The following is a 13,891-nucleotide window of genomic DNA, read 5'->3' as shown; positions in this document are numbered from 1 at the left end:
CCTCCCGAACTGCTTCCACGTCCCGTCTAGACCAGACACAGCCTCCTAATCTGCCTCCCAGCGTGGGTTTAATGGGGGTCCCAGCGGTTGCTCTGGGTGACAAATGGCCGCCCGTCTGACCGCCCTTCTCCCTCTCCACAGGGGACGTGGTCGATCGTCACGGCAGCGTGCTGGCCAATAGCGCGAGGCGCCTGGAGGTGGTCAGGAACTGCATCACGTACATCTTCGAGAACAAGATGCTGGAAGCCAAGAAGGTACCGGAAAGGCTCCTTGAAACGACTTCTAGGTCTTAAACTTTGTTCGCTCGTTGACACGATGACTTGATGTAAGCTATTCCACAAGGTACGCCGAAACGTTAAGTCAAACTGAATTATGAAGTCTGCGAAGCATTGGAGTAACTTTTTTAATATCCAATCGTGTTCTGGACCATCAGATCAGATGAATCCCAGGCTCTGTCTGATATTCATACGTCGGAATAATGAACTTAAATATAAGACTTGGTTTAACTTTATTTAGTCTGCTAGAATCGCAAACAATCATTTATTATAACTCTGAAAAAACGACTAAATAAGAAAAACGGACAATTGTGCTCGGGATGCGTAGCTGCCGCTAACCCGACCGTTCTGTTCGTGATGATCGCCCCCTAGCTGATGCCGGCGGTACTGCGTGCGCTGAAGGGCCGTGCGGCACGGGTCTGCCTCACCCAGGAGCTGAACCAACACGTCCTGCAGAACCGGGCCGTTCTAGACGACCAGCAGTTCGACTACATCGTCCGCATGATGAACTGCACCTTACAGGTAAGGAAAGGTCGACAAAAGTCCTCCGATTTGGAGGAGGAGCAGTCAAGTGTTGATGCTTATCAGGGCAGCTCGGTGTACATTTCCTCTACAGTATGTTCTTGCTGTTAAAGGCACAGCTGTTCCACGTGCACGGGAAATGCCACGGGCATTTCCCGTGCCTTTGTTTACCGATTGGCTAATTTCGGTTGTCGTTAAAATTAAAAAAACGTGATCATTGATTTCCAACAACATGACGGATGTATTCCTGGTTCCAGTCTTTAACGTGCGTCACTCCTTTATGTTTTTTGCTTTGGCTGTCAACATATTGTTCTCAATATGTCTCAGAAGGTACTGTTTAAACCAGGGGTTCTCAAAGTTTTGACCGCCGAGGGCCAATTTAGGAACCCAGAATTTGACTGACGGCTGCCAAAGGAAAAAAAAATTGGCGGGAAACGCCGTCAGCATCCCAGTGGTGAAAAAAAAACATTGCACCGTGGACCTCTGGGAGTGAGGTCAAGTGAGGTCTAAATCACGAAACTGAGGTTCATCCTTTCAGAGTAATGCACAGTCGGATTAAAACGAACAAATGCAACAGGATTTAATTGAAAGCTAGAGAGAGTCAAGTTTTTTTATTTTTTTACTTACATCTGTATGTCATTGCGGGCCGGCAGGAATGTTTCTGCGGGCCGCCATTGGCCCGCGGGCCTCACTTTGAGAACCAATGGTTTAACCCTTCAGTCATGGTCGTTCTACTTGGTCATTGTCCTTGTCGGGCTCCGTCCCCGCGGGCCGAGCGGCCTGTCGTGTCTGTTTGTGTGATCCGCTGGTGTTTGGTGCTCAGGACTGCTCCCACATGGACGAACACGGTATTGCAGCCGCCCTCCTGCCGCTGGTCACTGCCTTCTGTCGGGTACGTCCTTTTGAATCCCTCCATGAAATGCTGAAATTATTCATCCATATATTTATTTTGTTTTTAAATTACATATTTAAAATAAGATAAGAAGATTCTTATTTTATCTTATTACGGTGCATATGTATATAGAGTATCTCTACTTATTTTTTTATTTTTTTTATTTACTAAAAAATGCTGCTTTTTAATTAAAATCGAACAATTTGTCCATTGATTTTAACAAAAAAGCGGAATATTTCTGCTTAAATGTTTACTTTGTTACAGTTTGAGACAGGAATGGTCCAACAGTTTAGTTCTGAGATGAACTGTGTTGCATGTGTGTGTTCGTCCATTCAGAAACTCGGGTCGGGGATCACCCAGTTTGCGTACAGCTGCGTGCAGGAGCACATGGTGTGGACCAACATGCAGTTCTGGGAGGCCATGTTCTACAGCGACGTGCAGAACCACATCCGGGCGTTGTACCTGGAGGGGGAGGAGGGCACGCCAGAGCCCAGCTCGGTGAGAGGGACACGCACGCAACGCACATACTCGCTCAAACACACAAGCGCACACACTCGCTCACTCACACACAAACGTACTCTCTATCTCATTCTCTTTCTCTCTCTCTTTCACGCACGCACGCATCTGTGCACGCACGCACGCACTCACTCACACACTCTCTCTGTCTCTCTCACACACACACACACACACACACACACACACACACACACACACACACACACACACACACACAGTCATTTAGTCACTCACTCACTCACTCACTCACACACTCACTCACTCACTCTCTGTCTCTCACACACACACACACACACAGTAATTTAGTCACTCACTCACTCACTCACTCTCTCAGTCCCTTACACACACTCACACACACTCTCTATCTCTCACACTCATTCACACACACACACACACACACACACACACACACACACACACACACACACACACACACACACACACACACACACACGCACCACACACACTCGTACAGGCCAAGCACACAGACACTCCATAAGGAAGTAGCAAGCTGTCATGTGTCAGTAGTTAAGATAAGGTCTGCAGATGTCAACACGGCCAATCAGCATTTGCGGTAAAAGCGTTGCTTAAATACTGTAGCGTCCCGATAATAAAAGCGTGTGAGATGGCTGCATGTGGTTGTACAGTGACTCATGTCCTGCCGTTAACAAGGCCATAAACAGAAGTTAAGACACTACCCTGCACACGTTGCATTGCCCAAGACTAACGCCATCATTGCACGGTTGGATTTCAAATGAGGGCAGCTTTGAATGCAACTCTGAATGAATACGGAACTAACTGTCAACCGTTTATAGTGACCCTTTCCATAAGAAATGGGTCCATTTCACTAAATGCTATTTCATCTCCGACACGGAAATTGTTTACTTTCACTTGTGTGTGATATTAGAATAAACAAACAGAAATGTCACAAATGATATACATAACAAACATAAAGTCTAATTCACCCCCTCCTGGTTGGAGCAAGTGAACGAGCCAATCACATCCTTCGATTCTCCCGCAAGTAACCCCAACCGTACACGACAGCGGTTGCAGCGACTCCTATCCTCCCATAGGGGGTGCTGTTTCGCCCCTTTCCCGCCTGGCCTTCAGTCCCTCTTTAACCCCTCCTCACGGCGGTGCTTTCCCCCCCCATGTCAGGCGGGCGGAGGGCAGGAGGTCAGCGCCCTGGACCTGGCCTCGGAGCAGAACCGGCTGTGGCCCACGCTCACCAAGGACATGCAGTCTGAGCGCGTGCAGAAGGAGGAGAGCACGGTGTTCAGCCAGGCCATCCACTACGCCAACCGCATGAGCTACCTGCTGCTGCCGCTGGACACCAGCAAGAACCGGCTGCTGAGGACGGGCGGCCTGGGAGACGTGGAGAGTGTCAGCAACAGCTACGTCACCAACAGGTGGGTCCAGACTCTAGGCCTTCCCCAGTCAGCTACGTCACCAACAGGGGGGGTCCAGACTCTAGGCCTTCCCCAGTCAGCTACGTCACCAACAGGGGGGTCCAGACTCTAGGCCTTCCCCAGTCAGCTACGTCACCAACAGGGGGGTCCAGACTCTAGGCCTTCCCCAGTCAGCTACGTCACCAACAGGGGGGTCCAGACTCTAGGCCTTCCCCAGTCAGCTACGTCACCAACAGGGGGGGTCCAGACTCTAGGCCTTCCCCAGTCAGCTACGTCACCAACAGGCGGGTCCAGACTCTAGGCCTTCCCCAGTCAGCTACGTCACCAACAGGGGGGTCCAGACTCTAGGCCTTCCCCAGTCAGCTACGTCACCAACAGGGGGGGTCCAGACTCTAGGCCTTCCCCAGTCAGCTACGTCACCAACAGGGGGGGTCCAGACTCTAGGCCTTCCCCAGTCAGCTACGTCACCAACAGGGGGGGTCCAGACTCTAGGCCTTCCCCAGTCAGCTACGTCACCAACAGGGGGGGTCCAGACTCTAGGCCTTCCCCAGTCAGCTACGTCACCAACAGGGGGGGTCCAGACTCTAGGCCTTCCCCAGTCAGCTACGTCACCAACAGGGGGGGTCCAGACTCTAGGCCTTCCCCAGTCAGCTACGTCACCAACAGGGGGGGTCCAGACTCTAGGCCTTCCCCAGTCAGCTACGTCACCAACAGGGGGGGTCCAGACTCTAGGCCTTCCCCAGTCAGCTACGTCACCAACAGGGGGGGTCCAGACTCTAGGGTTAGGGTTACTCTCAGCCATCCCGCTGAGTGTCGTGTTGCGGGGACTGCGACTGGGTGCCTGGACTAACGGTTAACCAGCCAGCACCCAATCCTTGATTGAAAGTGTTTTGCCTGTATGTTTGTATGTATGTATTTGTGTCAATTATGGCACTAATTGCACTCCTGATCCTCCCTGGAAGAAGGGGTTCCCCCACTCTGCGTTCTCCTTCTCTTCATCTCTTCCTTGCTAATTAAGGCAGTTTCTTCTTCTACGGTCCAGGGGGGCGTCATCAATAAATGGCCTGTTAGCCCTTTCAGACTGTAACTGTGATTAAGGGGTAAACAAATAAAATGTAATTTAATTGAATCCTCTGCGGACCTGATTCAGGAGTTCATGTAATCATCCTGAGTTCATGTGTTCATAGGCGTGTTAGCCCTTTTGCAACCATACCGTTGTACTGAATTAGGGCTGTACAAAAACAATGTCATTGAATCGCTGTGTTTTGGGCGGGGCAGCATGGCGGGCAGCATGGCGGAGAGCTACGACACGGAGAGCGGCTTCGAGGACGCCGAGACGTCGGACGTGGCCAACTCGGTGGTGCGCTTCATCAACCGCTTCGTGGACAAGGTGTGCAACGAGAGCGGCGTCACCAACGAACACCTGAAGGCCCTGCACACCATGATCCCAGGTACGGCTTCCGGGGACCCACGCCTCCATCTGATTGGTCTGACACTAGGGCTGCGTTCCAAAGCACGTACTCTTTCTTACTTTTACATTTTGCGCTTTTTATCCATACGACTTACAATAATTACATTTTTAAGAAGGAAGAGAGAAATATATGCTGTCGGTGAAGTAAGGCTGTTCATAGAACCAAGTGTTGAGCAATAACAATCGCTAGGTTAACCCATTTCCCCGTATACAACAAAGATAGCTAGGATAAGATGCTACACGTTGCTAAGCACTCATTTTAATTGCCACGACGTACACCATACAATAAGTGTGTACATTTAGCGCCAGAAAGTTATTTATACTTGTCGTACGTACTGCAGCTTCCCTTACAAAGTACTTACCTGCTTGCATACTGAGAAACCTAGCCAAATGTAGAACGACACCCTGGTAATTTTTTGGCATGCTGCTTTTTTCATACTATTTATAGGGACAGCCTAATCTTTTTCTGGACTGCTAAAGTAGTAGGGTAGTATTGGTATTGGAACACAGGGCAAGTTTAGGTTGGCAGAGAAGGTAAACACAAACAGGGTATGAAGCAATCGAGTAGCCATAGTAAATGACACACTATTCGATTGCTCCATGTCAATAGCAAATGACATACTAGTACACACTATTGCACACTTCTTGTCAATAGCAAATGACACACTATTACACACTATTACACACTTCTTGTCAACAGCAAATGACACATTTTAGGGCTTGAAGTAATCAACTTGCAATCGCAATGGGACCAATCTTTTGCCAGCACATATCATACGTTCACATCCCAAGCATAATCACAACGATACTAATGTATGCGAAGATTTCTTAAAGATTTATTTTAGCATTTTTATGCTTCGATATAGAGTAAGGTAGTGAAGAAGGTATGGGAGATAGTCAGGACTGAGCCTCAATGGTCACGCGCTCTACCGCCCCCCCCCCCAATGATGCTCACATTCCGACGTCCTCCTCCCTCCAGATATCGTCCAGATGCACATCGAGACGCTGGACGCGGTGCACAGGGAGAGCAAGCGCCTGCCCCCGATCCAAAAGGTAACCAACTCCTATTTTTACGTCCCGCTGGACAGGGGCCAAGCACAGTCTCCGCAAGCCCCGCCCACCCCCCTCCCGGCCAATCACGGCAGCTCACGCTCAAAGCCTCACGGCAGGTATGTCCGGCTCCCCCGCCGAGGCGGAACCTGTGTGACGCGCGTGCGAGCATGCGAGTGCCATGCATGCTGGGTGTTGCGGTTCTCTCGGCCGTCGTACGAGGCCGGTCTTCGGACAACGCCGTTGGACGGCGGCCCGCAGGTTGTCTGCTGTGTGCCTTCGCTGTGGAGGGTGTCTTTCGTCTAGCGTTGTTTAGGTTGCTTCTGCCGCCACACCAGCAAGCTGGGGGGGGGGGGGGGGGAGTTTGGATACAGTGCAGCTTGTGAGCACTGTTCTGCTCAACATTAAGGGCATGACAGACGTCGACTTGCATTTAAAGGTCCCATGACATGCCACCAGGTGTGGTGTGATTAGCCGTTACAAGCCGTTTTGGAAATCTGCCCCTTATGACGTCACAGGTGGGCGTGTCCACCTAGATGTTCGCTGGATAGATAAGTCTACCAGCCTACCCAGTGGACTGTAGCAAAAGGTGCTCATCTATCCGTCACACATCTAGGTAGACCGCCCACCTGTGATGTCACATGGGGCAGATTTCCAAAACGGCTTCAGGGCTCCAGGCTGTGACCAAATGGTCGCATTTTGCGACCAAAATTTGAGAATGTGCGACCGAATTTTCCGTCTGGTCGCGCATGTGCGACCCGTAAATGTGCCCTTTTTTTTTACACGTTAAACGTGGAAGGGGCGCGTCAATGAATCCGGAATCTTTCCTGCACGGGTCATATTTTACAAACCCCGCAATACTTCCGACCAGACCTGCTATAAAGTCCGACCAGACCTGCTATAAATTGATATCGACACCCGACCCTCACCCGATGGAAAATTACAAACATTAGAGGGGAATTACACTATCTGGTGTTTGGCTTTGTGCTTTCGATTGTTGTGCAAAAAAAGGACATCATCCATTGTTGACGGTTTAAGTTGACTCCTCCGCTCCTGATTAACAATCGCAAAACCCGCGCTGTTCAGGCGTCCGACCCGACTCGTTTCATCCAAATTGTGCGGGTAACCCGAACCAGTGCAGGACCCTGCTTCAGGTGCCATAAAGGGCTTTTCACACGGGAGGCGTTTGTTTGCGGGCGCACTCCCGTGAAACTGTCGCTTCCGTACTTGTCGAATGTGACACTGAATTTGAAACAGCACATTGTAATTTCTGCATCTATTATCAAAATAGTTATTAGTAATACAGTGGAAACTAGTAGAAATGTGAATATTTGGTTGGCATGTTGATTAACGGTGTGTGCCCCTAAAATTTCTGGTTGCGCCGCTAAAATTTTCAGTTAGGGGCCACAGTGCTCCTAGGGAAAAATCTGGAACCCTGGGCATCAAACGGCTAATCACAACACACTTGGTGGCATGTCATGGGACCTTTAAGCCAACAATTGATGGACTGACAATGGTTACGTGTGCATTGTTAGTGGCGAGAGTTCAGAGTGCTTATGGCAGTCGGGAGGAAACGTATTTTGAGGTGGTGGACACATACGCCCTATAGGGGGTTCCTGGTGTAGCACCATATCTTCGGGTTCGGCGAGGACATTCTTAGAATTCCTACGTCGGCCATCGTATGTCGCATGCTACGTTGACGTCTGGAACGTGTTCAGTTCCACGTCTTATGTGCACACAGACGAGCGACCACACCCTTCTCGTGACTCTGCCGTCTCTCTGGGCGACTCAGCGAGCGGCATATCAAGTGACCCATTCATCAGCATGCGCATCCTTTGTCATCTGGTAACAGGCCACAGTGTTGACCTCTGGTTGTCAAGGCGTTCCACGGATCAGTTGATCCCAAACCTGTTTGTTTATGCTGGGGATGTGAAGCTTGGGAATAGACGCCTTTTAAAACCAGATGCATTGAGACAGTGAGTAAGAGAGGGAGAGAGAGGGAGATACACAGAGAAAGAGAGAGTGACACAGAGGGAGAGAGAGAGAGAGAGACAGACGGACAGAGAGAGGGAGTGAGGGAGAGATGGTGACGAAGATAAGCCTGTCCTGACATGTTTGTATTGTATTATAGTCGTACACCTGTGAGGTCATGGGATAATAATAATCCCTCATTCCTGTTGTCATCCACAGCGTGGTTTGTGTGATGTAGTTCAGGTTCATTACGTCTAAGTCTTTAAGTGGCATTTCATGCCGGATTAATTTCGATAGTCCCGTCTGACCTATGGGTGATGTTTTAGTTTTTCCTGGTTGCGGTTGGCCTCGTCAAAAAAGGCATGTGTGGGACTTCAGGATAGGTGTTGAGTTAGGGATCAGCCAACGCGGTGCAGACCCTGTCATCTATCTCCTGTCTGAACCTAAGCCCCTTGACATAGTCGGGCAGTATGCCGGTTAGCTCTCAATGAATGCCACAGGGAGTGAGGTCCTAGCAGGTTAACCGCTCGTCCGACGGGTTTTTAAAATCACGTGCCATAACACGTCTACTGCAGAGATGACGACACATACGCTTTCACAACACCACAAACGGGCGCTTCGGAGAGGGCTGTGGTGAATCCCCGTAGGAAATAGCTTCAGCTACCGATCCATCATCTTGAGTGCGTTTAGAGGTGGAGACGTTTTTAGACGCTCATCATTGGCCGGGACGCCACTTTTATCCACCCAATCCGTGCTGCTCTTGCGCTGGGAACGCCGAAAGTCCCCCACATCTACAGATTCGCCGCTCCTTTGTTGTTTAACGGGGTGATATTACGCCACCAGGTGTGGGTGTGATTAGCCATCAACAGTCGTTTGATAATCGGCCTTTTCCTCTGTTTGAGTGCCATCAAAAGTGCCCGTGTCCACCTAGATGTGTGAGCTGGATAGATCAGTCAACCAGCCTACCCACTGGACTGTAGCAAACGTTGCTCCTCTGTCTGTCATACATCTCGGTGGACACTAAAACAAAACGTCAACGTCTACAAAAATGTCATTGCCAGCTGTGACTGCTTTGCCTGTTATGCCGTGCATTTGACCAATAAAACAACTCGAACACGAACATGAACTTAGGCCCGAGGAAGGGACTTTCAATTTTCAAACAGCTTGTAATTGTTGATCACCCTCCAGAGTTGCTGGCATAACATCAGCCCTTTTGACAAGAGCCTCCCTGCTGACGCACGGCCCGGTTAGGGGCTTCGGCGGGCTGTGTTGTGCAAACAGAGACGGCTAATGCCATGAGACCGCCTGGTCCCATGGAGATCTCTGACAGCAGAGTGGCGGTTCATTGGGTTTGTCCGCAGCCTCGCCGGTAGGCCTCTTAGAACAAGGAGGCCTTTCCGAACGCCCTAACTGCACCATACGCCTCTGTATCTGAAGACGCTGTAGTTGGTTTTGGGGGGGAAGGCTGCATTCCGTTAACCTCCATAGGATAATTTCCGAAGTCATATTTTGGCCAAATTGTGATAGCTGACCTAACTCTACTCCCCTGACACTGCTGATTCACTGCGCCTCATTGGCTATCTCCTAAGCCAATCAGAGCGCTCTTTGCATTCTATAATCACTATCTGCCTGATTGATCTAAGGCATTTTTGACGCTAAATACAAGATGAACCTTAAAATATGACTTGGGCAATTATGCGACGAGGCTAACGATAGGGATCTGAAGTCACTGTAGTGAGCTTTGGACGATAGCTTCATATATCTGAGGCCCTTAGATCAAAGCTCTATATGTAACTGAAGCCATGCTGAAGTTAGCTTTGGATGCGTTTTCTAAAATGATTGCCTCCATAATAATAGGTGATGAATAATGGAGAGCGCTACAGCACTTTAGCTAATGCTCTGTCCTGGCATGGCTGTGCAGTGGTTTCCGCATGAGTGTTTGCGTCGGTTTGGTTTTATTCATGTAGGCTGCCAGATGGTTATTGTATCCTCAGCAGAGATTAATTATTTTAATGAAAATAAAATCGTAAAAGTTCCATGTAGCCTAGTTAAAAAATTGTTCTGAAACTATTCAACATGATCAAAAGATCTGCTAAATATCTAAGAACTTGATGTTATTGACTTTTTGGCCGATTACAGCGTGAGTGTCTGGATCAAGGATTAGTTAAGGACATCAGGATGTGACCTACAGTTGTTTCTGGGCTTGTTTCAACGTCTCACCCTAACATTGTTCTGTTCTTCCTCCATCCATCTCCACCTTTTGACCTCTTCTCTCACTCCCATCCACCTCCTTCCCTCCTTCTCTCTCTCATTTCCATGCATCCTCTCCTCTCTCCAACTCCACCTTCTTGTCCTCTTATCTCTCTCTCTCTCTCTCTCTCTCACTCCCATCCACTCTTCTTCCATCTCCACCTCCCTCCCTCTTCTCTCTCACTCCCGTCTACTCGTCTCCTCCTCTCCATCCGCACCTTCTTGTCCTCTCTCTCTCTCGCTCTTGCTCTCCCTCTCCCTCTCCCTCTCCCTCTCCCTCTCTCCCTCTCCCTCTCCCTCTCTCTCCCTCTCTCTCTCTCTCTCTCTCTCTCTCTCTCTCTCTCTCTCTCCTCCCCTCCACCCCCCCCTCCAGCCCAAGCTGCTGAGGCCTGCGCTGCTGGCGGGGGAGGAGCTGGTGATGGAGGGCATGCGCGTGCACCTGATCTCTGACGGCCGGGAGGAGGCCACGGGCTGCATGGGGGGCCCCGCCCTGCTGCCCGCCGAGGGGGCCGTCTTCCTCACCACCTACCGCCTCATCTTCAAGGGCACTCCCACCGACCCACTGGGTGAGAGGGAGGGGAGGGGGGAGAGGGGGGGGCACGCCCACCAACCCACAGGGTGAGAGGGGGGAGAGGGGGGGGCACGCCCACCAACCCACAGGGTGAGAGGGAGGGGAGGGGAGGGGGGAGAGGGGGGGGCACGCCCACCAACCCACAGGGTGAGGGGGGGGAGAGGGGGGAGGGTTGGGAGAGATAGGGAGGGATAGATGGAGAGGGAGGGATAGATGGAGAGGGAGGGAGGGTTGGAAGAGATAGGGAGGGGATAGATGGAGGGGGAGGGAGAGAGTAAGTGAGGGAGGGAGGGGGAAGGAGGAAGGCCAGAATAAGTGGGAGAGGCAGAGGGAGGGAAAGAGGGAGGTGAGTGGAAGGAGGAGGGGGGGGAGAAGATGAAGAACGATTGGGGATCGAGGAGAAGATAAGGGCAAGAGGAAGCGAGGAGAAAACGTCACTCTGGCCCCGCACGCCAAACATACAATATTAAATCTGTTTTATGAACGCACGGCCATCTAGCTGACCAACACACGAGCAGCTTAAGCCACGAGCATCTCAAGGGAAAAGAGTGAAACCGTAGCGCTGTACTGGTTGGCTAACGTCCTCTCTCCCCCCGGCGTCTCCCAGTGGGCGAGCAGATTGTGACCCGGTCGTTCCCCATCGCCTCGCTCACCAAGGAGAAGAGGATCTCCGTCAGCCTGCCGCTGGACCAGTACATCCAGGAGGGCCTGCAGCTGCGGTCCTGCACCTTCCAGGTCTGCTGCTGCGCTCACACTCCACACCCTGGAGCAGGACGACGGACGAATCACACCTGGGATTATACATCAGATTAGAATTAAGATTAGCATCTAAAGCCTTCTGAAGGCTTTAGATGCTAATCTTAATTCTAATCTGATTTATAATCTAAAATCTGATTTAGAAGGTTTAAAATGATAATCTTAATTCTAATCTGATTTATAATCTAAAATCTGATTTAGAAGGTTTAAAATGATAATCTTAATTCTAATCTGATTTATAATCTAAAATCTGATTTAGAAGTTCTAAATCCGATTTTAGATTATAAATCAGAATAGCATCTAAAGCCTTCTAAATCAGATTTTAGATTATAAATCAAACCCTAGATTACCATCTAAATCTGACCGTAGTTTATAAATCAGACCGTAGGTTACCATCTAAAGTCTTCTAAACCAGAATTTAGATTATAAATCAGGCCTTAGATTATAAATCTGATTAGCATTTAGATTGGCATCTAAAGTCTTCTAAATCAGAGTTTAGATTTCCATGTAAAATCATCTAAAGATGATTACCATTGTGAGTCATCTAATTTAGATCTTAGATTACAAATCAGACCTTGGATCACCATCTAAACTCATCTGACTCAGACCTGAGATCACCATCTCAATCAGACTTTAGATCACCATCTAAACCAGACCTTAGATCACCATCTAAAGTCATCTGACTCAGACCTTGGAGAGTGACCGTGGCTCCTCCTCTTCCTCCTCCCCCTAGCTGATGAAGATCGCGTTCGACGAGGAGGTGGCGTCGGACCTGGCGGAGGTCTTCAGGAAGCACGTTCACAAGCTGCGCTACCCGCAGCACGTCCAGGCCACCTTCGCCTTCACCGTGGGCCAGGCCGCCAAGATGGTGGTGGAGCACAAGTCCAAGGACAAGAACCAGTCGCTCAAGTAAGGGCGGGGCCCGCGTCCGACCAATCACCACCCCTCGTCGCAGTCCATTCGGTGTGATGGGGGGGGGGGACCCGCCTGACGTTACGACCCACCGATCGCTCGTTGTCTGTTGAAACACTATGAGGCGTGTCGATGATTTACAGAACTGTCCGGTGTTGAGTTTTTCACGGAAAGAGAGTCGTTATGTTACGTTACGTTACGTTACGTTATGTTACGTTACGTTATGTTATCGTAATGGAGAGAGGGACGGCATGTGGCTCAGGAGGTTGCGGGTTGGCTGGTAACTGAAAGGTTGCTAGTTCAATCCCCGGCTCCTCCTAGTCGAGTGCCGAGGTGTCCCTGAGCAAGGCACCTCACCCTGACTGCTCCTGACGAGCTGGCTGTCGCCTTGCGTGGCTGACACCCCCGCCGGCGTCTGAACGGGTGAATGTGAGGCAGTGTTGTAAAGCGCTTTAAGTGGCAGCTGGTTAGCAAAGCGCTGTATGAATACAGTTCATCGACGCGATGCTACAGTGTGTGAGGTTTCAGTTCAGTTTTGAGTTGAGCTGCGCAGGGGCGATTATAGAATAAAGGGTCATAAACATCGACGGCAACAACACAGGAATTCACCCAACAGTGGAGAACGGGAACTGAGTCGTTTGTGCAACAGCTCGCTCTGACCCCTGACATCTTCCAGCAGCCGGCACGCGTTACGACCGTCAACGGATAGGGCAAACGCGCTTATTAACCGCTGTGTAACCGTAAGAACAGACCCCCACCCTGACCCCGTCCTGCTCGGAACAACGCTCCGGCCCGTGATGTGTTTTCGAGGCCGTTGATCCCAGACCCAATGCAGGAAACCTAAATGTTACATTTTCATCAGCATGGGTGAAAGTGAACGCGAAAGTAAGCTTAATAATTGGCCTTTGGGCTTTCCCGTTATCATCCTCTTATCTCCTCTCCATCTTCACCCTGGAAGTTTTTTTTATTTATTTTTTTAATATTTTTGTCTTCGGCCTCGCTTCTTTCTCATCCTCGTATTCTTGCTCTTATCTCTTTCTCTCTCCCGCAATCGCATTCAATCCAGCTCTCAGTCACTCACAATCACATTCAATCTCACAAACACACACACAAACACACACACACACACAAACACATTCAATGTCTTCTCTTTCTTCGTTGATCTCTCTCTCTCTCTCTCTCTCTCTCTCTCCCTCCGTGAGTAGGAATTGCGGAACATACCAGTGGCCTGTTTGAATAATTCAACAGTGGAAAACGTGACCGCCTCTCGGTTGCCCCCGCGGTTTCCATATCTGC

At 50.0% G+C, this 13,891-nt stretch overlaps 1 protein-coding gene across 9 annotated transcripts in view; it reads left to right on the top strand.

Moving 5' to 3' along the window:
* Positions 1–13,891, top strand: part of sbf1 (SET binding factor 1) — a 72,144-nt gene that overhangs the window by 37,322 nt on the left and 20,931 nt on the right. For all 9 annotated transcript variants that reach the window (XM_060048548.1, XM_060048547.1, XM_060048553.1 and 6 more), the window contains 10 exons: positions 142–254; positions 648–797; positions 1,621–1,689; positions 2,026–2,187; positions 3,364–3,614; positions 4,893–5,065; positions 6,065–6,138; positions 10,730–10,922; positions 11,535–11,662; positions 12,417–12,592. In XM_060048548.1, coding sequence (XP_059904531.1) covers positions 142–254; positions 648–797; positions 1,621–1,689; positions 2,026–2,187; positions 3,364–3,614; positions 4,893–5,065; positions 6,065–6,138; positions 10,730–10,922; positions 11,535–11,662; positions 12,417–12,592 — 1,489 coding nt within the window. The remainder of the gene's footprint in view (positions 1–141; positions 255–647; positions 798–1,620; positions 1,690–2,025; positions 2,188–3,363; positions 3,615–4,892; positions 5,066–6,064; positions 6,139–10,729; positions 10,923–11,534; positions 11,663–12,416; positions 12,593–13,891) is intronic.

The sequence above is a fragment of the Gadus macrocephalus genome, chromosome 4 (genome assembly GCF_031168955.1).
Source record: "Gadus macrocephalus chromosome 4, ASM3116895v1".
Classification (NCBI taxonomy): Eukaryota; Metazoa; Chordata; class Actinopteri; order Gadiformes; family Gadidae; genus Gadus; species Gadus macrocephalus.
Note: the sequence above shows the minus strand (reverse complement) of the source record. Positions and strands in the feature narration are given on the sequence as shown.